Source organism: Mauremys reevesii, linkage group 2 (genome assembly GCF_016161935.1).
Source record: "Mauremys reevesii isolate NIE-2019 linkage group 2, ASM1616193v1, whole genome shotgun sequence".
Taxonomy (NCBI): domain Eukaryota; kingdom Metazoa; phylum Chordata; order Testudines; family Geoemydidae; genus Mauremys; species Mauremys reevesii.
In genome coordinates this window covers 147,858,562-147,883,319 of record NC_052624.1, presented here as the reverse complement: position 1 = coordinate 147,883,319, position 24,758 = coordinate 147,858,562, and the positions used below count along the sequence as shown (strand labels likewise).

At 46.6% G+C, this 24,758-nt stretch overlaps 1 protein-coding gene across 1 annotated transcript; it reads right to left on the bottom strand.

Annotated features, from left to right (window-relative positions):
- Nucleotides 1-1,099: 1,099 nt before the first annotated feature.
- On the bottom strand, nucleotides 1,100-23,558 carry DGUOK (deoxyguanosine kinase). Its single transcript, XM_039526875.1, is given in 8 exon segments — nucleotides 1,100-3,179; nucleotides 4,558-4,657; nucleotides 5,695-5,810; nucleotides 7,519-7,666; nucleotides 17,961-18,151; nucleotides 21,598-21,710; nucleotides 23,349-23,386; nucleotides 23,388-23,558. Coding segments are annotated over 8 exon segments (810 nt in total). The 5' UTR covers nucleotides 23,465-23,558; the 3' UTR covers nucleotides 1,100-3,152.
- Nucleotides 23,559-24,758: the final 1,200 nt, after the last annotated feature.

Genomic DNA, 24,758 nt, shown 5'->3' with positions numbered 1-24,758 from the left:
TTAGAGGACAGAGTCAGGATACCTAGGTTCCTATATGCCACTCTGCCATTGACTCACTGGGGTACCTTCAGCTAGTCATTTCACCTCCTCGTACCTCAGTTTCCTCATCTGTAATATGGGGACTGTAGACCACTGAGATCCAGGGCTGAAGAGTGCTATGAAAATGTAAAGTATGATAAGAAAGGTTGCTTTCAGGGATTAAGAAATACAGCAAGATGTATGCACATCTATCCCTAGGAAAGGGCATTTAATTAACCATATTCTACAGAAAGAAGGTGACTGTGTAACTAGGGAAGAGAAGAAAATCTGTTAGAACAAAAGAACTATGTTGTGTTGAAATTACAAAATGCAAACTTATGTTCTGCTTTCTGATAATAGCAGCAGCACAGCTGAGATCTAAAACCACATGGGGACAAAAGACAGCTTTCTTGGCAGGTGATTTTTTGATGCAGAATTCCTATTACTAAGTAACTGATTAAGAATACACATTAGGGGTAATACTCAGCTATAGTTATTTAAAAGCAAGTCTGAAAATTGCCCACCGTGGGAACACTGGCTTCTTTGTTTCCCTATTTGCTACGACCTCGCCATGCATTAAAAAAACAAACCATTTGTTTTACAGCCCTTGCAACTATCTCTGAGTATCCATGCTTTTTATTATTCCTAGCAAATAAGCAATTTAGAGCACAGTTTAAAATAAATAAAATTGAATCAGGAAACAGGAGCTTGGAGGTCAGGCGCCATCTAGTGTCCCACTTCAGACTGTAACAGGCACTGATGGCCTGATGGGAAGCCAACTGGGAGTTGCAGAGGCCAGCGCCCACTACAGAAGCAAAGGGAAAGAAGATAGATGACTTGTTTAATGAGCTCAGCACCCAGTGTGCTGGGCACTTCTGAATATCTAACTTAGAGTGACTGGCCCCCCAAAAAAATAATCAGACAGTGGGTCTGACACAGGCCTCCCAGTCTACTACTTTAGCCACAAGACGATCCTGCCAATAATCACTAGTCATCCCCAACACTGATTTGCATGACTGATGCAATTCACCACCACACAGCTCCTTTAACTGCAGGACAGCCAAAACATGGACAAGTCCGCTGAAAAGTAATATACTTTTTAATTTAACACAAGCTAAATAAATACACAGAATTTTCCTTCAGAATTTAACCTGTCCACCAAATTTACATTATGAGGTGGCTGTTCCTCAAATATTCACCCTGCAGACATCTAGAGACATGTATTTATGTTCCCCTTGGAGCACAAGGTGATATCTAGATAAGTTTGTACAGTTTACTATTTACCTTTAGACTAAACAGGTCTAAAACTAAACTACATATACAGATTTGCTTGATTTTAGTTCTTCTTGGTCATAGGAACTGCTGAGTGTTGCAATGTAACCTAACAACAGTAACGTGTAGGTCTACAACTTAAAAGTGACCAGACAATCATTTCACAAAATTCCCTCTGATTCACCAGCAGGTAAACTCCTGACCCGACTGAAGTCAGCAGGAGTCTTACGACTGACTTCAATGGGACCAGGATTTCATGCAATACACAATGGCCCCACAAGAGCTTGCTTACGAAGGGCATCTCAGCACACACACAGTTGGAAAGATCTTTGCTACTGTCTTAACAAGGCCATATTTCTCTCTGGTATTTCAAAACTGCCTGTCTTAAGACCATTCCTGCTTCTCCTTTGTCTCTTCATGTTTATTGAAGACTTATTGGTCTTATGAGGCTTTATGGTCTTAGAGGGACATGCTGCACCTTCTAACAAATCCATTCAGGTATGTTTCAGCAAGGAAAGGTAAGTGGGAGCTAGATGGACAAAGCCAAATTTGTGCACCACCGAACTCACTGCATTTCAGATCAGATTTTCAAAAGGAACTTAAGGGAGGCAGGCAGCCAACTTCCACTGAAATTCATGTCTTTCTTTCTTCTCCCCTTCTTAGCTTCTGCAGTGTCCAGATTACACCCCAGGGTGGACTGCACTAGTGTCAACCCATTCAAGGTGCCAGGTTGAGAGGTAAGGTAAGAGCAGTTTGTCAAACAGCTATCATTTTGCAAGGTATTTTAAGAACAGGATCTGTTTTGCATATTATATGTATAAATGCCTTTCATCTGAGGATGTCATAAATGCTGAAGAGGCTAAATGACTTGCATGAAGTAACAGAGCACGTCAGTGGTGGGGGTGGTAACAGAACCCAAGTGATCCTGACTTCCAGTCCCCTATTCTAAATCATTAGGCTTACTTTAAAATGTGAAATATTAAAAACGTTTCAGACAATATATGGTATGCCATTTCTCTTTTCCTTCCGCCAGGGCTCCAGCAGCAGTCTGGCTGATGAGATGATACTAGGGTAATTCATCATTAGGCCCAAGATATGGAAAACACACCAAGTAAGTTACAAACTTAATAAGAGAAGCTGGCTTAATATTAAATAAGACTTTGCGTTCTACTGCAATGAGTGGATTAGAAGTGCCAAAAATGGCTATGTTGGGTCTTATTCTCCACTGACTTGAACGTACCACTTGCACTTGTGCTAAATGAGTGTGAAATGCTGACACTAATTTGGCAGCATATTACATTCACTTTGCACGGGTGCAGAGCAGTGGTGAATCGGGACCATTGGTTCCTGTAATTCTTTACAACACTCTCATTGGGTGCATTCAGCATGTAATGGAATAGAAGGTTTCTGCAGATCACCTTCAGCAATGAAAGGAAAGCAAGGTTGAAATACTTAAGCTGTGGCATAAGTAGAAGGGATTCTTCATAATGTTTAAAATCACTTCTTTCCCCCACTGATCATAAAACCCTTTGGAAGATCAGAAAATTAATTTTCTGAGGTTCTTAATCTTCTTCTTTCCACTAGACGCACATAGGTGTGTTACTATAGGGTTGCTCATGGGTGACTGTACATCTTTTCTCCCTCCCTGGAAAAGTAACATTTGGTTTGGAAGAAAAACACAGAATTCAAGTGTAATTCACTAAAATACTTCAGTTACACTTTTGGCCTTCCAAGTTTGACACACAGATTTGCTGATTATTTTGTTTGACCTTTTAATGGCAAGCAGCATTATCAGTTCCAACTGGTCGCAAATAAATAAGGAATTCTGGGTTGGTAGTGGAGGGAGATGGCAAAGCTTCAGATCACCGAGTCTTTATAAAAGCCTTTACCTGTGAGGGAAAGAGAGCATCTTTTATAAAAGTGAAATTTATCAGACTGCACAAAAAGCATGCAACAAAAACCTAAGTAGTTCTACATTTCATTCAAAACAATCTATTTGCAAAGGAGTTATCACAAGGACTTCAAAGTTAGACTATTTTCTTACGAACACTGATAGAGCAACAAGCTTTCGCAGGTCTTAAAACTTTTGACCTGTAGGGGTCAATGAAGAAGATATCACTATTTTCACTGCAGTAGTGCTCAAAGTTCACCATCAAGGTCAAGGCCCCCCATTGTGGCAGGCGCTGTACAAACACACACGAAGATTACAATCAAGCATACATTTTTTCATATACATTTTAGAGGACAGGCAGTAACACTGCAATGTACTCATACTTAATAAGTCTGTGAAATGTAACTCGTTTATTAGACTCATACCTACATGAATGCATTACACATACAATATTGGTAGAATACAATCCCACCAATGTATTCCCTGGGAAAATACCAGCGTTTCCCCTCTAGCAAGCCAGCCACCACATCAATACAACCCCACAAAAAGAAGAATAATACTATCTTCTGTGTTTGCACAGTGCCTCACGCAATGGATTCCTGGTCCATGACTGTGGCTCCTAGGTACTTATCACAATATAAATAGTAATAATAAAAATGGACAAACATTATCCTGCTCTTAAACAAACAAACCTCCACTATGGACTTCTTGGCAGAATTCAGTGTATTTTCACTGATCAGAGAAGTAATATTGTCATCCTCTATTTATTCAGGCTCCTCAAGGATGAGAGAAGCTATAGTTTTAAAATCTATTCAGAGGGATCATTTTTCTCCAGTACTGAAATACAGTACCTCTGGGGTGAAACCTGTCAGCTGTTTAACAGCTTACAAAAATGCTATGGTTTAGGGTAGGAAACTGGAAAATCATATCCAACAGCAACTTCAGTGGGAATTTACACAGATAGCATGTTATTACCTGATATGGCACTTGGCCAAGAGGTGAAAACTATGCCTTTCAAGAAGTGTGGCACTGAAGATCTCACAGCAATCAGGCCTTTAGTTTGTCTTATCTATAAGTCATCACCTCTAGCAGCACAGCATCTCTTAATACCAAGCCAGGATGCTGGAGACAGTAGCTAGCATACATACACAGCACCTGGAGATCTCTTGTCCAATTGTGGACCCCGCCTGACTGATTAGCTTGTGGGATGAAATTGGATCAGAGTATAAGGTGATATTGCTGCAGGAACAGTCCAAGCTGATAGGACAGTACATAACAGATGGTTATTAGAAGGAAGAAAATATTCCTCATTCTCACACGTCTAATTCTGCATTTTACATGAATAGCAAAAATGAGCTGGTATCAACACTGCTTACCTTCCTCATGAGCTCTTCTTGTTCTGCTGGGTCATCCTCAAAATCATGATTGACATTAAGCACAAGGACTGGAGCATTCCTTAGGTTTTCAAAGTGGACCCTGAAGAAAACAACAAGAGAACTAAACAATAGGCTTATTAGTGTACCTCTGGGGAGAAGTAAGAGACAATATGCCCAGACACAAGACAGATGTGTCACACCACTGCTTCAGCGTAAGTTTATTTTATCATAAGAAGGATGTCTGCTGCATATAGAATTTCACCATCATTAAAAAAAAAAAAAAAAAAAAAAAAGACTCCTCCAGCTGCACAGAACAAGTCCCTTCCCTCCTGCCCCATCAAAAGAGAAGATTTCCAAGCAAAGGGCTTGATGCTGAGAGATGCCTGGAACCCTCCACACCCTGTTTGGATTCCAAGATTCAGTAAACTACCAGCACATTATACAAGCAAAAACCAAGGTAAGAGTATGGAAGGGAAGGGGTCACCTTAGATTTTTATGAGGTAGATGAGCTTTCTCCCTCTTCTGAATTGTGTTATACCCTATTGGTATCTGGGAAGATAACATGCCTAATAGAGCAGAGGACTGGAACCCCGAACCCTTGGGTTCTATCACTGTTTGGCTGTGATACCTTGGGCAAGTCACTTCATTTCTGTGACCCTGCTGTGTGGTAGGAAGAGTGATGGAATGAATAGTCAGTGGAGAAGCCCCAGAGACAGCAGCCCCTTGACTATCTGACTGTAGTTGGGTTAGAGTGGTCTCTGGGAAGGAACTACAGGATTTGGTGTGATGGAGAGAAGCACAAGTAACAAAGGGGAGCCTACTGCTGAAAGGGACGAGCCTGCTGAAATGTCCTTAGAAGACTGTGTTTGGTGTCATTAAGATTGATGGCAGAAAGCTGGCTGGGTAATGGGAGGACTAAGCGAGGGATGAAGAAGGGTGGTGGACAGCTGGAGGCATCAGGGAGGGGATCTCTAGGGTTGGGAAAGGGTACCAGATTATACAGGCAGGATGGTGGTAGGGAGCTAAGTCACAAACTAAAACAGGCACCTTTGCACAGCAGAAGACATATTATTCACCCATTTAAAGAGCCAGGCTTGCATGGCCGAGAATCTGGAAGCTATTTCTATTGTCACTTACTTTGTGGTTTTCTTTACTAGCCAGTTTTCATGCTGAGTGTGAAGCTGCTCCAGATATTCCAGCTGGATCGCCTTCTCCTCAGGCCTCCCCCTTCGGTGCAACCGCTCCAGACATTTCTGAAGGGAGGAAATGACAGCTCCTCCATTAGCATGACCCACTCATTTACCCCACAGGACTCAATGAGGTCTGCTTTGCAAACTCAACCACACTTGGATGGGGCACTTCAGACAACAGCAGCAGTTCAAATTCAGCATTAGGCAGCTGGAAAAGGATGCAGCCACACGAAGTAGGGATGGCTTCACACGACAGACAAGTCACAATGCCTGTCTAGGGCCAGACATTTAGTGGGTGTGTAAGGATTTGACCTTTCATCCACTGGAGGGAGTCAGTGGCAAAACTCCATTAACTTCACTACAAGCACAACTGGGCCCCATACTTGGAATGTTTACACACACACCCTGCCCAGTGCTAGAAGGGCAGCAACTTGTGTCAGTGTTGACAGATACAGCTCTGGAAGAAGTTGAATCCAGCCATCATCAGGAAGAGCCAACATGATGCACAGAGAGGAAGCCCCGAGAGCAGCCATCCATACATAAAAGCAGTCTATATTCCCCCAACCCTCAAAGTAGTTTCCCATATACTGGGGCTAAGCCTTTTAAAAAACAAGAGCAAGGAGTAGCTGTTTGGAACTAAGGCTGCACAGTGAGCACTACATAACAGAGGGAACTGATTTTCCCTCTGGGTTACAGAATAAGTTCGTAGAAGAAAATGGCCCTCACTGGAGAAGCAATGTGGTCCAGCTCACAGAGCCCTGGCTTAGCACTTAAGAGATTTGGGTTCTATTCCTGAATCTGCTGTGCAAGCTCAGCCAAGTAACTGGATTCTTTGTGCCTTGATTTCCCCTCCCACCCTTTGTTTTGTCTGCTTAGTCTCTTTTCCGAAGAACTTGCACTGTCTCTCACTATGTATACATATAGTGCCTTGAACACTGGGGCCTCAATCTTGATCAGGGCTTCCAGAAGCTACCACAATACAACTAGTGACTGACCTCAACTACTCGCTGCTTTCCTGCCTTGAGCAGTTGCAAACTGTGTCAAGACCCTTACATTGAAAGCTCAGAGCAGTTAGACAGGGGTTGGCAACCTTTCAGAAGTGCTGTGCCGAGTCTTCATTTATTCACTCTGATTTAAGGTCTCGCATGCCAGTAATACATTTTAATGTTTTTAGGTCTCTTTCTATAAGTCTATAATATATAGCTAAACTATTGTTGTATGTAAAGTAAATAAGGTATTTAAAATGTTTAAGAAGCTTCATTTAAAATTAAATTAAAATGCAGAGCCCCCCGGACTGGTGGCCAGGACCTGGGTAGTGTGAGTGCCACTGAAAATCAGGTCGTGTGCCACCTTCGGCACACGTGCTATAGGTTGCCTACCCCTGAGTTAGAAGGTTCTTTACAGAAGGATGTGCCAGAATTATACTAGGACAGGTAAATAAGATGTCTGCACTAGAGATTCTTGTGATAGCCAAGTCCTTAGGTGTATTGGTTTTTACCCTCTCACATTTCTGGAACCTTTCAGAGACACCTTCCCCACATTAATTGCTGGGCTATTATCATCATACAGATTGGGAACTGAGGCACAGGGATTAACTGACTTGACCCAAATTACACAGCAAGGCTGGGAGTTGAACCCAGACCTCGAGTCCCAGTCTGTTTCTGATCGGATATGGTCCAGAGTTCCTTTGCCTCTCAAGGAAAGCAAGGCCAACCTTCAATGCAGCCACTATAGATGATTTTAGTTAGTTCCCAGTCATGCTCTCAGTTACCTCTGGAGTTGCCTGGAGATACAGAAAGCCATGCAGAGCAGTTCGATCCCCAAACTCTTGTAGGAGGAAGGTGTGCAAGTCCTGGTAAATGGTCCATTCGATCTCAGTGAGGTGGCCAAGCTCAAAGAGATTCTTAGCAAAGATGTACCTAGGGAAGGAAGGACAAAAGAGAACAGCAAGTAAATTAAACCTGCCTAAACAAACTCCCTGCAGTTCTAGAATGAGAAAGTGCATTTTAACTGTGGTAAGATTCATAATGTGCTAGGCGCTGCACAGACACATAGGAAGACACAGCCCCTGCTCCAAGAGGTCATGTCGACAGCATAGATTTAACACAGACATTTCAGTACCCAGAGAACAGAGACAAGTTGGGCTGTTCAGACAGCGTCACACTGGATAGCAGAACAGTTACTCGAGGGTTTTTCTATTGTTAATTGTCTTAGTTATGGACTAGCTAATGCAGTTGTAGCTGTGTTGATTGGGCTGTCAGCCCTGGATGATGAGGGCATGTTTACCTACAGAACAGGGATGGAGTGGACAGTGGCAGGGGGAGCTTCCCTCTTGCACTACCCTGCCAATGCACCTTGAACTTGACTTGTAGGGGCCCATTGTGATAACAGGGCCTACAAATATACCCTTAGTCCTGAGTTTAATTGTAAGAAATGAGTGAAAGTTCATGTGATGTCACAATAATCTAAAAAAACGGTTACCCACCTTTTAGTAACTGTTCTTCTTCGAGTGGCTGTTCATGTCCATTCCAAGCAGGTAACTCACAAGCCTGAACCTAGGTGGCGGGGTCGGAGTTCAGTGCTGACTGGAGTACTGCACGACCAAAGGCTGCATCATCCCTAGCCTGGTGTGTGATGGCATAGTGCGACGTGAACGTGTGGATGGAGGACCACGTGGCCGCTCTACAGATCTCCTGAGTTGGGATCTGAGCCAGGAAAGCCGCAGAGGAGGCCTGCACCCTAGTGGAGTGGGCCGTGACCGGAGGGACAGGGGTCTTAGCTATGTTGTAGCATTCTCGGATGCAGGTCGCGATCCATGAAGAGATTCGTTGAGAGGAGACCGGGAGCCCTTTCATCCTATCCGCCACCGCGATGAAGAGCTGAGTCGAGCGTCTGAACGGCTTGGTACACTCGATGTAAAAGGCTAAGGCCCTGCGGACATCCAGAGAATGTAACCTCCGCTCCTCACTGGAAGAGTGAGGTTTCGGATAAAACACCAGGAGAAAGATATCTTGTCCCATGTGGAACTGTGAGACGACCTTGGGGAGGAAGGCCGGGTGAGGTCTAAGTTGGACACTGTCCTTATAAAAAGACAGTGTACGGGGGCTCGGATGTTAACGCCCTGAGCTCCGACACCCTCCTGGCTGAGGTGATCGCCACCAGGAAGGCGGTCTTATACAACAAGTACAACAGGGAGCACGAAGCCAGGGGCTCAAAGGGAGGTCCCGAGAGAACGGAGAGGACCAGATTCAGGTCCCAGGCAGGAGCTGGCTGATGAACATGCGGAAATAGCCTGTCCATACCCTTGAGGAAACGCTCGACCAGCGGGTTTGCAAACACCGAGGTACTCCCCTCTCCCGGGTGAAAAGCCGAGATGGCCGCCAAGTGAACACAAATCAAGGAGAGGGAGAGGCCCAGTTGTCTGAGGTGGAGCAAATAGTCTAGGCTAATAGGGACAGGGACCCCCAGAGGATTGTGACCTCGCTGACCCGACCATATAGAGAAGCGCTTCCATTTGGCCAGGTAGGTGGCCCTGGTTGATGGTTTCCTACTACCGAGCAGCACTTGTCTGACCTGCTGGGAGCACCGCATCTCCACCGGGTTCAGCCATGGAGCATCCAGGCTGTGAGGTGGAGGGATTCCAGGTTCGGGTGGCGGAGGGAGCCCTGGTCCTGCGTGATCAGGTCTGGGAGCAGGGGCAGCGTCAGGGGCACCTGAACGGACATGTGCAGGACTGACGTATACCAATGTTGGCGAGGCCACGCCACAGCTATCAGGATTACCCGTGCATGGTCCCTGCAAATCTTCAAAATCACCTTGTGTATCAGGGGGATCGGAGGAAAGGCGTAGAGCAGACCGACTCCCCACGACTGGAGGAAGGCATCCAACAGAGACCCGACTGCGGCTCAAGAGGGAGCAGAATTGTCAGCACTTTCTGTTTTCCCTCAAGGCGAACAAGTCTAACTGGGGAAAGCCCCAGAGCTGGAAGATTGACTGTACCACGACCCGTCGGAGGGACCACTCGTGACCCCGGAACGAGTGGCTGAGGGCGTCTGCCAGGCCGTTCTGCTCCCCCAGAAGGTAGAACACTGTCAGTTGGGTAGCATTGTGGACGCAGAAATTCCAGAACGCGAGGGCTTCCCTGCACAGGGGAGAGGAGCATGCACCCCCGTTTGTTGATATAAAAGACCGCCGACGTGTTGTCCGAGAGGACTGAAACACATCTGCCGGCCAGGTGGGACCGGAAGGTCAAACAAGCCAGGTGAACCGCTCTCAGCTCCCTGACATTGATATGCAACTCGAGGTCCTCTGGCAACCACAAGCCCTGCATCCTGAGGTGTCCCAGGTGCGCTCCCCAACCCCAATCCGAGGCATCCGTTACCAGGGAGAGGGAGGGTTGAGGGGCAGCGAAGGGGACGCCCATGCATACTTTCTGCAGGTCAAGCCACCATCGTAGCGAGCTTAGCACTAAGTGGGGAATGGACACCACTGAGTCCAAGGGGTCCCTGGCCAGGCGGTATACTGTCACTAACCAGGACTGTAGCGGGCGAAGCCGGAGTCTGGCATGGTTCACCACATAGGTGCATGCCGCCATGTGACCCAACAGCCGGAGGCAGATCTGCGCTGTGGTAATCGGGGTGCGGTGCATTCCGAGGATGAGCTCAGAAATCGCACGGAAGCTGGATTCCGGAAGGTACGCTCTGGTGTGGGTGGAGTCCAGAACCGCCCCTATGAACGCTATTCGTTGCGTAGGAAACAGGGTGGACTTGGCTTCATTCAAGAGGAGGCCAAGATTGAGAAAGGTCCGCCTGATGAACAACACCTGGGCCTCCACCTGCTCCTTGGAGCGACCCTTTATGAGCCAATCGTCCAGGAAGGGGAATACCTGGATGCCCTGCCTGCGCAGGAAGGCCGCCACGACTGCCATGCACTTCGTGAAGACCCTTGGGGGCAGCCAACAGGAAGCACCACGAACTGCAGATGGGTGTCGGCCACAACGAATCTGAGGTACCGACGGTGTCGGGGAATTATGGCAATGTGGAAATAAGCATCCTTTAAGTCAAGGGCGGCGTACCAATCTCCTGGATCCAGGGAGGGGATGATCGAGGACAGGGAGACCATGCGGAACTTGAGCTTCCGTACAAACTTGTTCAGCCGCCGTAAGTCCAGGATGGGTCTCAGGCCCCCTTTGGCCTTCGGTAGGAAATACCGGGAGTACAAGCCTTTGCCCCTGAGCTCCCGAGGGACTTCCTCCACCGCCCCTGCCTCCATGAGGGACTTCACTTCTTGAATTAGAAGTTGCTCGTGAGATGGGTTCCTTAAGAGGGACGGGGAGGGGGGCTGGTGGGACGGGAGGGAGGAAAACTGGATAAAATATCCCCTTCTCTACCGTGCGGAACACCCAGCTGTCCGATGTGATTCGGGACCAGGCACGGTAGAAGGGGGACAGACGCAACACAAAGGTAGGGGTAGAAGGATCCAGAGTCTCGATAGGTAGGTCGCCCTCGACCGTACCATCAAATAGGGGGCCTAAGCCCCGATGGCGGTCTCGACTGACTGGACGCCTGGCCGGAGGGGTGGCGTTGGTGATGCCTCCTGCCATTTCTGCCCCGCCTGCGCCCCAGCTCCTGGCAAGTCTGAGGCTGGTAGGGGCGTGGGGCCGTCTGCGGCCTAAACTGCCTGCGCTGGGTCGCAGGGGTATGTAAGCCCAGCGAGCTAAGCGTGTCCTTGAGTCCTTTAGGCTATGCAGACGCTTGCTGTTTTCAGAAAAGACGGACATCTGCCCCTCGAAGAGGAGGTCTTGAATGGTCTGCTGGACCTCATAGGGAAGGCCCAAGACCTGGAGCCAGGCTCGTGGCCAGGGTGCGCGAGGCTGAGTCCGCTGCATCTAGGGCAGCGTGGAGAGAGGCTCGGGAGATCAGTTTCCCCTCCTCCACCAGGGCCGAAAACTCTGACCTCGAGTCCTGGGGAAGGAGCTCCGTAAACTTCAACATGGCTGAACATGTGTTATGACCATATCGGCTTACGATTGCCTGTTGGTTGGCAATACGGAGTTGTAGGCCTGCCATGGAGTACACTTTTCTACCAAAGAGGTCGAGTCTTTTAGCATCCCTGCTCTTTGGTGTTGACCCCTGAAGCCCCTGACGCTCCCATTGATTGGCTGCATCCACCACCAGCGTACAAGTATTCGTGCCCTTTAGAGGGGACGAAATACCGCCGCTCTGTTCTCTTGGCAGTAGGGGCCAGTGAGGCTGGCGTTTGCCATAGGGTGCGGGATGTATCCGCTATGGTTTTGATCAACGGGAGAGCCACCCTGGATGGCCCTGAGGGAGCCAGGATGTCTACCACCAGATCTGCATCTACCTCAATTTCCTCAGCCTGGATTGCGAGGCTCTGAGCTGCTCGCCGGAGGAGTTGTTGGAGGATCCAAGTGTCCCCCAGGGCCGGTGCTGCAGCCGTGCCCGAGACCGCTTCGTCTGGGGAGGAAGACGAGGAAATTACTTGGATCGGCCCTTCCTCAGGTGCATGCAGCCCTTCGGGGTCTTGCGGCACATGGTACTGGGGTTGCGGGGCCGGTTCCGATTCCAAATGCGGCACCGCGACCGGTACCAGGGTCGCCAGTGAACAGCTTGGCGTATCTGGTGGTGCCTGTTGAGCCCGAACTGTAGCCGCTGCCCGGCTAGGGGGTGCTGAACTTGGATATGGCATATTCCTGCCCGGCGATGGTGCCGGTGGAGGAGGCAGCTGTGCCGGGGCCACCGACGCCAAGGAGACCGAGGCCGACCTTGATCGAGGACTGAACACCTGGCCTACCGACTGGTGGTAGGCCCAGGGGGTCCAAAACGGCCACTGCGAGGGCGGATGCCATTGCTGCTGCCACTGTGGGTAACGCTGGTGGCTCACCCCCGAAACCGATCTCCTGCTCCGCGACCGGCTGGAGCGGTAGGAGTCTGCCTCTGAACCTGAAGTTTCTGAGTAAGAGGACCTGGGGGGAGCAGCACCCGGTGCCGTTCGAGAGCGATGCTGAGGTGGCGGGGAGCCTCTTATCTGGTCCGGTGCTGCCCTAGCGGCGCAGTGTGGGGAGGGAGGCGACAGAATGGCCGGCTTGCCCCTCGATTGTACTGGGGGATGAGCCGTGGTAGGAAACTCCCTACTACGGTGCGGGGAGGCCGGTGCCGGGAGTCCCATCAAGTCTGAGGCTGCCTCGAATGCCTCCGGTGTCGAAGGGAGGCGCAAGTCTCCGCTGAGGTCCAGGGATCTAGTCGGTCCGGACTCGACCGCCCTCTCTGCAATGCGGGAGTCGACGGAGCAGCCGAGGGCTGTAGCCCAGCCTATCCGCTTGCACCCGCGGATGGCGTCGGCCTCTGGGGGTCCTGGTGGGGTGACCATTCCCTCACCAGCTTCCTCTTCTTAGCGGGCACCGGAGACGGTGACCGGTGCCACACTGAGGCTGACTTCTTATGACCTGACTCTGTCCGGTGCCGGGTTTTAGATAACCTTGGCTGGGCCCTAAGTCCTGATGCCTGTGCCGGGGCGCTCCACACCGAGGAAGACGTGCTGGGCACCGCCTCGGCCGGTTCCGGGTCCGAGGGTGGCCACAGGGCAGCCTCCATCAGGAGGACTCTCAGTCTTTGAGCTCTGTCTTTGAGAGTACTCGGGCGGAAGCCCCTGCAGATAGAGCACCGGTCCTTTTGGTGGCTCTCTCCGAGGCACCTCAAACAAGAAGAGTGCGGGTCAATCTTGGGCATGAATTTCCCGCAGTCCTTGCAGAGTTTAAACTCGGGGGACCCCCCCAACTACCAAGAACTATATACAAATGACTTTAAGTAAACTAACTATATACACGGACTATACACGAGGATAGGACACTGCTAACTTGCTATGCGCAAGAGAAGTTCCAGCTAGCCGTCACCGGCGGTAAGAAGGAACTGAGGGGGTGGAGGGTCCGCGGGCCCCTTTATAGGGCGCTGTAGTGGCACCACTCCAGGGGGTGCCAGGGCCGACCCTACGGATGCTGCTAGGAGAAAATATTCCGGCTGGCGTGCACGTGGCACGCACACACCTGCTTGGAATGGACATGAACAACCACTTGAAGAAGAACAACAAATATTGATGGGAAAAGGCACAAAGAAGAGACAGAAAAACTGAAACTGTCTAAACAAAAATGGCTTACTGCTACAGTTCTCAAGGACTGTTGAAATCATGCTTGTGAAAAATAGATTATGTGGAGCTGGATGTTAGTGAACCAAAATTGGTGTATCAGCTATTGGGCCTAATTGGTGGACAAAATGAGGAACTGGGCTATTCCACACATCACTCCCTTGTTGGGTCCTTACAAAAAGAGAATTTTGAGGGTGCGGTGGGGATACTCAAAGAACCAATGGAGGCTACCCAAGCAAGACTTGTCATCAGGGCTGCCATCACTACCACTTCCTGCAACCTTGGGCCTTTGTGATCATGACAGATATTCTGACCAAACCAGGCCACAGGGAGGGTCCCAGATGACATCACCATTTCCGTCAGCTCCAGCTGAATTCGAAACACAATCTGGGATGAGTTATTACCACCTAAGAGACTCTGAAGCAAGAGAGCTTTTCTTCGAAAACTGATTTCAACGAACAGCAGCTTTAGCCCAGATCAACCAGCTTTTCTTTCCTCCCAAAAAGAAGAGTTATTAACCTTTTTGGATACCGTCTAAGGCTTTGTCTACACTAGCACTTTTGTCAGCAAAACTTTTGTCGGTCTGGGGTGTGGGGGAAAAAACCCACCCCTAACTCACATAAATTACACTGACAGAAGTGCTGGTGTGGACAGCACTATATCAGTGAGAGACACTCTCCTGCCAACATAGCTACTGCAGATCATTTGGAGTGGTTTAATTATGCCAGCAGGAGAGCTCTCTCTTCCTGGCACAGAGCAGCTACACAGGAGACTGTAGAGTGATGGAGCTGCAGTGGTACAAAAATAAATAAATAAAAAATATATGGAGATATACCCATCTCAGAGCTGAAAGGGACCCTGAAAGATCCTTGAGTCCAGCCCCCTGCCTTCACTATCAGGACCAAGTACTGATTTTGCCCCAGATCCTTAAGTGGCCCCCTCAAGGATTGAACTCACAACCCTGGGTTTAGCAGGCTAATGCTCAAACCACTCTATCCCTCCCCAGCTGTGCCACTGTAAGGTCTGTAGAGCAGACATAGCCTAAGAGACTATCAAACAAAGGGCTTTTCCTTTTAAACCTCTTTCTAGCAAAAGGGAAAGGAAACAAGAAATGTTGCTAAATTAAAGCCTTATTTAATGCTTTACATTTCAAATGCTTTTATGGTTTTTCCTTCTTTTCTGGATTTTTAATAGTGGGCCATGGTGCTAAGCAGGCTGAGGTCTCTGTATAACAAACCTTGTTTAAGACTGTTTGTTTTGATGGTGACTGGGTTATGTTAACACCTTTGGCCTATATGTACTCCACCTAAATTAATACAACAGACCTTCTCTAGGATTGGGAAGGCAATTGTGTCTCATTGGACCATTAAGTCTTTTACCTGTCTGCTGAGACCACTAGCAATGATGAGGTCAGATAGTACCAATCCTGTTAGCTGTGAGGTGTGATGTAAGGCCCTCCATCCCCACCCCAGCTGGAACAAGGCAGAGATTCACCAACTCATTTCACACAGACCACCTACTGAGCATGACATAAGGCAGTAACAATTTTTGGTCACTACTGACCTAAGCACAATTTGAAACAGCGCCCTAAAGTTGTAAAGCTCAATTAACTCATTACCGATCCCTTCAGACATTTAATTCCAACACATGTAAGTGAAAATAGGTTTCCCAGACCGCAATGCATGATTGGTATCATACATTAACTTTCCCCTTCTAGAAGAGCTTAATCCCCAGAATGCAAAAGGTGTTAACTCCCTCCCGCACTGCCTGCAGGCAAAAGCTGTAGAAATGGGTCTTGGAGCATGGCCTCAAGATTAACAAATTTTGGTGGAGTCTTTGGAGTGGTCCCACTGAAAACCCCTCTACTGCAGGACCCTTTGCTGAAATGTTGGCCTTGAATTACAGAGATGCTACTAAAAGTCAGCTACTAACTTTTTTAAAGTAGTGAATTATAATCAGGGGTTATATTTTTCCACACACCATGAATTACTTCCCTCTTTCACAAGTCTCAACCCAAAGCATTTGCTTCAGACACACTGTTTATGCTACTCTTATGTAATGTTCACACTTCCCTCACTTTCAGCGAATGCATAAATATAGTTTATTATCTCACCTCCAATCCGCTTCACCGAGGCATCTGGAAAAAGTGACCCTTTAGCCAGATCTAGTGCCAACATATTCTGAATAGCCTAGAAGGCATTACATCATAGGAGACACCTCTTTGGAAAACAAGCACTTCCAATATGCCTCATGCTTCACTTCATACAACTGGGCAGACAGAAAATCTTCTAATTACCATTTTTACAGTCAACATCTGTTTAAACACTGCAAGTCCTATTAACTGACAGGAGCTACAAAATATATTGTCAAGCTCCTTCCAGTACACAAATGAAACTTTAATTAAATGAGTGAGGATGGTTCTTTTTGGTCTGCAACATAAGTGGCAATTAGCAACTCAAAATATATATTCAACTAGGTTCCAAAGATTGTTTCTTTGAAATAATAGGAATGGAAACATTTAAATGAATTTTATATAAATCTTTAAATTAACTGCTTTAATTAACATTCTTCGACTGTGCTGGAAAACCAACCACAACAGCATCAAGTTAACGCAAGAGAATCAGGAAATGAAACTGACTACAGCACAACAAACACCACAGATCAGCTTTAACTAGTCCTTGGAACTCAAGGACATTTAGCTTACTGGCTAAGGTTTTCACTTCTCCTTTAGAAATGGACTGCTGAAAACGGTGGCAGTCGGTGCGGTTGCTTCATGTGGGACAAGGTCTGCTTAGTTGCACTGGTAACTACAATGGAGTTATTTCCAAATTTACACCAGAGTAAATGAAAGCAGTGTGAACATGTTTGTATGAACTGCTCCAATTAAAATCATGTGAAATATTCATAAATATCATGTGCATATTACATGAACCTATGATCCTTGAGGTATCAGCAAGATAATTTTGTTTGGCCTTTTTAACCTAAATGAATCAAGCAACCATTTTATTGCTCACCTGAATGATCCTTTAAGGCAGAGTTCCTTGTATACCTAAGAGTGAAACTGACCAGGCTACTTTCATTCCTTGAATCCAGTGCCTTATAAATTGGAAGCAAGAAAAATAATGAAAAAAAATTTGAATCTGAAAATCCAACTACCTCTTCTGTTCCCTCTGTTAGGTATTTACAGGACACCAATTACCCCGGACCTATTATTAACAACATATGTGATTTTCTTTTTTAAATATCAGTTTCAAGTTTATGTTGACAGTGGGACTTTAGGCCATTCAAGTGCCAGATGGATTGCATTATCATCTCACCACTAGTCTAGAATACACCCTGAATGTGTGTTTGATTTCTGAGATGCTTGAACACATCACAGGGACCTAGAATTCAATCATTAATCCACAGTTTTCTGCTGTTCCTGTAGGTGCCAAAAGACACATAATCTGGGGCAGTTTATGGTAGGATGATCTTTTGTTAAGGCACTTGACTGGGACTCAGGAGACCTGGATTCAATTCCCGCCTCTGCCACACACTTCCTGTACAACCTTGGGTTCGGTTCACCAACCCCCTGCACTTTGTGCAGTCATTTACACTGGGGCACGGCAAGCATGAAATTCTACCCCTCTGTTCTGATGGCATTTTACATTTATTTTACATTGGTGTAAGTGACAACACAAGGTGCAGAACAGCAATGAATCTGGCTCTTAGGCTCTGTGCCTCAGTTTCCCCATCTGTAAAACACACGTAATACCTCTGTGATGTAGAGAGTACTACGATAAGAAATGTTTGTAATACTATGGTGAAAGGGGTCAGAAAAGTGCCTATTTACATAGTTGTAAGGATTCCCTGATCAGTTTGTTGATGTTAAAAGGGGTGTGTGTCAGAAACCCACCTCTAGAAAACAAACAGTATTTATTGTGTGGCCAAGTGGCATAAAAGAGGCATGGTATCTTAAATGGCATTGCCATGTTTCTCCACACATACTGACTAACAGAAAGCACCGTAGTTTAGCTGAAGCAGTCGGGGGGTTGGAGATTTTTAGCACTGTACCTATCACTGTATACAGATCTCTCAAAAATCTGCACTGGATCCCGGGTCTTCAACAGCTTCTCTGAAAGGGGCTCCAGCTGGGCCTTAAGTCGACTCATGCAGGAGTATGTCTGGAACGTATAGGACCACCGAGAAGGCTCCTGATAGACCATTTGAAGCAGGTTGCCAAAGTTCTGAGAAGACGAGGTCTGCTAGGGAATGGCAAAAAAGCACATTTAAGAAGAAAGTCTCACTGAAAGAGGTTCTCAGGCTATCCATCCCTATCACTGGCCGCAGGGTATTCTCAGTGTAAAACTGGTGCAAGACTCAGATTTGAGCATCAGAAGGGTAACTATGATCTAGTCTGATTTCTTGCATAACATAGGCCAGAGAATTTCACCCAGGAATTCCTGCAGCGGAAAGGATTATTCTCTGCTAGATATTTGAGCCCAATAACTTGTAGTTGAACTAGAGCAATGGTTCTCAACCAGAGGTACACATACCCCTGGGGGTATGCAGAGGTCTTTCGGGGGTACATCAACTCAGCCTAGTTTTACAACAGGCTACATAGCGAAGTCAGTACAGTAACTCCTCACTTAAAGTTGTCCCGGTTAACGTTGTTTCGTTGTTATGTTGCACAACGCTCACTTCTAAAGTTGTTTGGCAACCGCCTGCTTTGTCTACTGCTTGCAGGAAGAGCAGTCCATTGCAGCTAGCTGGTGGGCGCTTGGAACCAGGGTGGACCAGCAGCCCCTATCAGCTTCCTGCTCCCCTAAGCTGCCCAGCAGGCTAGCAATTGCAGCTGTCCCTCCCCCCACTGCCATGTGCTCCTGCCCTCTGCCTTGGAGCTGCTCCCCGAGACTCCTGCTTGCTGTGCAGGGGGGAGGGAAGGAAGAGGGGGGCTAATGTCAGGGTGTCTTCCTCCCCCCTGTTCCTGCACCCCACTTACGCCCTCTTCCATAGAGCAGGGGGGACACACCAGGGCTCAGGACAGAGGGAGCTTGCAGCAGCTGTGGTCTCAGCAAGCTGATCTAATTAACAAGGCAGTGTACTTAAAGGGGAAATGCACATATCTCTTGGTGTGTGTCTCTGTCTGTGATGTCTCCCCTCCCTCCATTCCTGCTGCCTTGTAGAGTGAGTTAACCCTTGAGGGCTCAGCCAATTGCTAGTTCTTCATTTAGCAGTAAGGGAAATATCCCATCCTTTGACTCCTCTACCTCAACCAAGCTTCACAATCATCATCACTGTGTACCAGTATTAAATTGTTTGTTTAAAACTTATACTCGGGGTGTGTGTATAATATATATACATACACACACACACACACACACACACACACACACACACACACACACACACACACACACACACACACACACACACACACACACACACACACACACACACACACAGAGAGAAATTTCACTGGAACCTAACCCCCTCATTTAGATTAATTCTTATGTGGAAATTGGATTCACTTAACATCATTTAGCTTAAAGTCACATTTTTCAGGAACATAACTACAACATCATTAAGCGAGGAGTTACTGTACAAAATAAAATTTCATACAGACAATGACTTGATTATACTGCTCTATATGCTATACATTGGAATGTAATTCAACTGGAATATAACTATTGTTTTATTTTATAACTATATGGTAAAAATGAGAAGGTAAGCAATTTTTCAGTAATAGTGTGCTGTGACACTTTTGTATTTTTTGGTCTGATTTTGTAAGCAAGTAGTTTTTAAGTGTGGTGAAACTTGGGCGTACGCAAGACAAATCAGACTCCTGAAAGGGATACAGTAGTTTGGAAAAGTTGAGGGCCTTGAACTAGAGCATTTTAGAGATATTCAACCTCAATTTAAAGACTCCAAGTGATGAGGAATTTACCTTGTTAAGTTGTTCCAATGGTTAGCTACCCTCACTGTTAAGGTACAGCTTTTTATTTCCAGTTTTAATTTTTCTACTACAAGCCACCGGATTTTACTCTACCTCCTTAAATCTCTTACTGCATGTTTTCCAGACCTCAGATTATTCCTGTAGCTCTTCTCTGAATCCTCTCCAGTTTTTCCATCCTTTTAAAAGAACTGTTGACACCAAAACTGGACACAGAAAACTCAGAAATAACCTTTTTTTCTCTAACGCACGTAGAATCATAGAAGATTAGGGTTGGAAGAGACCTCAGGAGGTATCTAGTCCAATCCCCTGCTCAAAGCAGGACCAACACCAACAAAATCATCCCAGCCAGGGCTTTGTCAAACCTGGTCTTAAAAACCTCTAAGGAAGGAGATTCCACCACCACCCTAGGTAACCATTCCAGTGCTTCACCACCCTCCTAGTGAAACAGTGTTTCCTAATATACACCCTAGACCTCTCCCTCTGCAACCTGAGACCATTGCTACTTATTCTGTCATCTGCCACCACTGAGAACAGCCGGGCTCCATCCTCTTTGGAGCCCCCTTCAGGTACTTGAAGGCTGCTATCAAATCCCCCCTCGCTCTTCTCTTCTGCAGAGTAAATAACCCCAGTTCCCTCAGCCTCTCCTCATAAGTCATGTGCCCCGGCCCCCTAATCATTTTTGTTGCCCTCCACTGGACTCTCTACAATTTGTCCACATCTTTCTGTAGTGGGGGGGCAAAACTGGATGCAATACTTCAGATGTGGCCTCACCAGTGCCGAATAGAGGGGAGTAATCACTTCCCTCAATCTGCTGGCAATGCTCCTACTAATGCAGCCCAATGTGCTGTTAGCCTTCTTGGCAACAAGGCACATGCTTGACCTTGATTCCAGATGGCTGCTTGTCAATCATTTGGGGACAAAAATTATGCTTGCCTTACCCGCCTACCCCAATTACTCCGTGGAGATTATCATGAAGGAGGAGAGCAGGCGTTATCCCCTCCTGGGTTGTGGTACTTCATAGAAAATTGCTACTATTGCTGGTCAGCAGTGGTTGATTGGGCCTATAATGTACATCATTAAAAAAAAATTATCATGACAATGAGCTCATGATAAATTAAAGATGTAAGTCCTGTACAAGAAATATCAGGGAGAATACAGAGGTACAGAGCATTAGCAGATTCCATCTAGGTCTTTAATAAGAATCAGGTTGTTCTGCTCAACATTTATTTTGCCATTAGAGAGCTGAACTCAATGCAAGTAAAAAAATATTTGTCCTCTGGATACAGGATGTTTGGATGAGCTGTATTAAGAAACAGGGATTTATTTTTTAAAGCTCTTCAGAATTTAAAGTTGATGCAATCATAGTCTAGATCACAGGAGCTGGCATGTTAAATTTTTATCTCCCCTTTAAAAACATGTATCTATTCATGTATCAAATTATGGAAGAGATTTATGGATGAGGAAAACCATCTTGAATAGAGACCAGTAACAACATCATCAGGTTTAACTGAACTCCCTTCTTAACCTTGTCTTACAGGGAAGGGTTGAGGCACAATAGTAGAACAATGAGCGAAGCCTGTCCTGATGCTGCCGGTGACATACCTACACTGTGGATAAAGAGGCTTTAGGTCCCCAGGGTTCATAAGCACTGCTAAAAATCACACAACAAATTTTGAAAAGCCTAAAGCCGGGTGATGGAAACTCTTGTCACAGCACCCACGAACCCTCACTCTGATTATTCACTGTCATACCTACCTCTCTGGTACTGGAAGCTTGAACCTTTTGCCATTTTGCCACAGGTTCTGTAGCCATTTGCCATTCTGGAAAGGTTTTTCCCAGCAGCCTTAAGAAAGTGGACTTGCCCACAGCTACAAATTAAAATACAAGAGCAGTTGTCAAAGTCTGGCTAGGAAAGCATTATCAGATCCTGCAGGTAAGCTCAATTTAAAAAAAAACAAAAAAGTGACTTTCCTAACCAAAAATAGAGACGATACATGCAGGATTTGCCTTACCTGATTAGACTTTTAGTCATCTAGCCCAGTATCCTGCCTCCAATATTAGCTAAGTTGCCATTGTTTTGACATGTATTAAGTACATATTTTGTTTAAAAAAAAAATACACTAAAAATACCTTTTGGTAACCCCCCCTCTCCATACAGAAGAAACTCTCTCCTATCAGAACAAAATTAACAGCTTCTCCCACTTCTCCTAGATTGAATGGAGACTCAATATGAGACCCTATCTTTTTTTTTTTTTTAAACCAAATATATAACAATACATTTACTCGACACAGACAACATATAAGAGGGACCTAAAGAATACCTAGGATGTAGACTTACTAGGACTTTATGATGAACTAGAATTAACAAAATAAGCTGGTTGTCTATTCCTATTTGTCTGCCTTAATTTTTAAGGCCACAGTTCTAAAAACACTCATCTCTATGCATAATGAGTATTTGAAGATTGGGGCCTTTGATCATAAACTTTGAGTCTGGGACTGTACTGTATTCTACGTTTGTACTGTCTAGCCCAGTACATCCCTGATCTCAGGTGAGACAGCAGGATACTACCATGATAGAAATTTTAATGCATCTTACAGTAGATTGTATTACCCTTGCTTTTTATTGGTTCCACACTAGTTTCCAAAGTTTGGTCACTTGCAACGAATCTTCCATCCATTAGTGTGAATTAGCAAAGTGCTAGAGTGTTAAATTTAACACTATGAAGCAAAATCATAATCTCATTATTTAAGGAGAGCACTGTTAGATTCTGAAAGAAAAGATCACAACTATGGGCTCTGGCTTTCTGTTCTGTACAGTACTGAGCATGCTGTCCAAGCTTCCAAGATAATATTTTGGATCCCAAACCCTGCAAACCCCTTCCACAGATCCTTAACTTTAAATTCCACTGAACTCAATGTGATTACTCGTGTGTTTAAGAGTTTGCAATATAAGGGGCATAGAGGGGTCTTATGTTGCTAACAAGATAGATCCAACACAGAGCTTTAAGGCAAATCTTTTTAGATATCTAATCTGTTTGCAGTCCACACCGACACCACCATAGCCAGTGATGCAGGCTAGGGCACTGTCACTGCCTGTTTGCCTTTCTCTCTCTCACACTCTAGCTCAAAGCTCTGATGTTCCTTCAGTGCGCCCTCTCCTCACAGCCCCCACCCAGCACCCCCCACTCCTCACAGCCCCCCCAGTCCCACACCCCCCTCTCCTCACAGCCCTCCCAGCTCCTCTCACTCCTCACAGCCCCCCCAGTCCCACACCACCCTCTCCTCACAGCCCTCCCAGCTCCCCCCCTTCATAGCCCCCCCAGCTCCTCCCTCTCCTCACAGCCCCCAGCCCCACACCCTCTTCGCCTCTCCGCCCCAGCTCCCCCCCTCCCTGCTCCGCCCCCAAACCCCACACCCCTCTCCTCACAGCCCCCAGCTCCTCTCAGCCCCCCTCAGCCCCCACCTCACCCCCCTCGCCCCTCCTAACGCAGCGCCCCGGCCCGTACCGATGTTGCCCTCGATGGAGAGCCGCCAGGCGGGCCCCGCGCCGGGCCATGCCGAAGCAGCGCGGGAACCCCGCGGCCGCCGCCCGCCGGAGCCGCAGGGGCAACAGCGGCCTCATCCCCTGGCCCGGGCCCTGAACGAGATGCAAATCATATGCTAATTTATGCGCCTCCTCGGCGGCGGCCTGCGGGTTTGACGTGCGCGGATCGTCGCGTTCACATGCTGACGTAGGTCGCGTTTATTGCGGTATGCTGATTTATGCAGATGACTATTATAATATGCTGACGTATGCAGCTTGACGTTGTAGCCGTATGCAGACGTAGATCAATGTCTGATAATGATATGCTGCCGTGTGCCGATTGCCGGTATAATAATATGCTGATTTATGCAGACGTTCATGGTACTGATATACTGACATGGATTTGATTATAGTGTGCATAGTGCTACGGGTTGCTATTATAATGATAGGCTGATTTATGCACATCTATGATAGTGATCTAGGGAGCATTTATATGCCGATTTTGCAGATTCTAGCCGATCTAGGCAGATCTCCCTGTCTGAAAACTATGCCAATTTATGCACATTATAATGATACGTTGATACAGCTAAATTTCATTATAATAATATGCTGATTTGTGCACTGTTCCAATACAGTTTTACTAGCATAATTATCTGAGTATTAACTCTCCATGTGGACACTCTTATTCCAGTTTAGATTATATAGCTTCCCTATAATTCCAAAAAGAACAGGAGTACTTGTTCTTTTTGGAATTATTCACCCACGAATAATATATAACTAAACTATTGTTGTATGTAAAGTAAATAAGGTTTTTAAAATGTTTAAGAAGCTTCATTTAAAAATTAAAATGCAGAGCCCCCTGGACTGGTGGCCAGGACCCGGGCAGTGTGAGTGCCACTGAAATTCAGCTTGCGCGCCGCCTGCAGGCCGCCGCCGAGGAGGCGCATAAATTAGCATATGATTTGCATCTCGTTCAGGGCCCGGGCCAGGGGATGAGGCCGCTGTTGCCCCTGCGGCTCCGGCGGGCGGCGGCCGCGGGGCTCCCGTGCTGCTTCGGCATGGCCCGATAATATATAAATATATATATATAAATATATATATAATTATTCACCCACGAAAGCTCATGCTGCAGAACGTCTGTTAGTCTATAAGGTGCCACAGGATTCTTTGTTGCTTTTACAGGAGTACTTGTGGCACTTTACAGACTAACAAATTTATTTGAGCATAAGCTTTTGTGGGCTAAAACCCCTTCATCGGATGCATGCAGTGGAAAATACAGTAGGAAGATATATATACACAGAGGACATGAAAAAATGGGTATTGCCATACTAACTATAACAGGGGTAGGCAACCTATGGCACGTGTGCCGAAGGCGGCGCGCAAGCTGAATTTC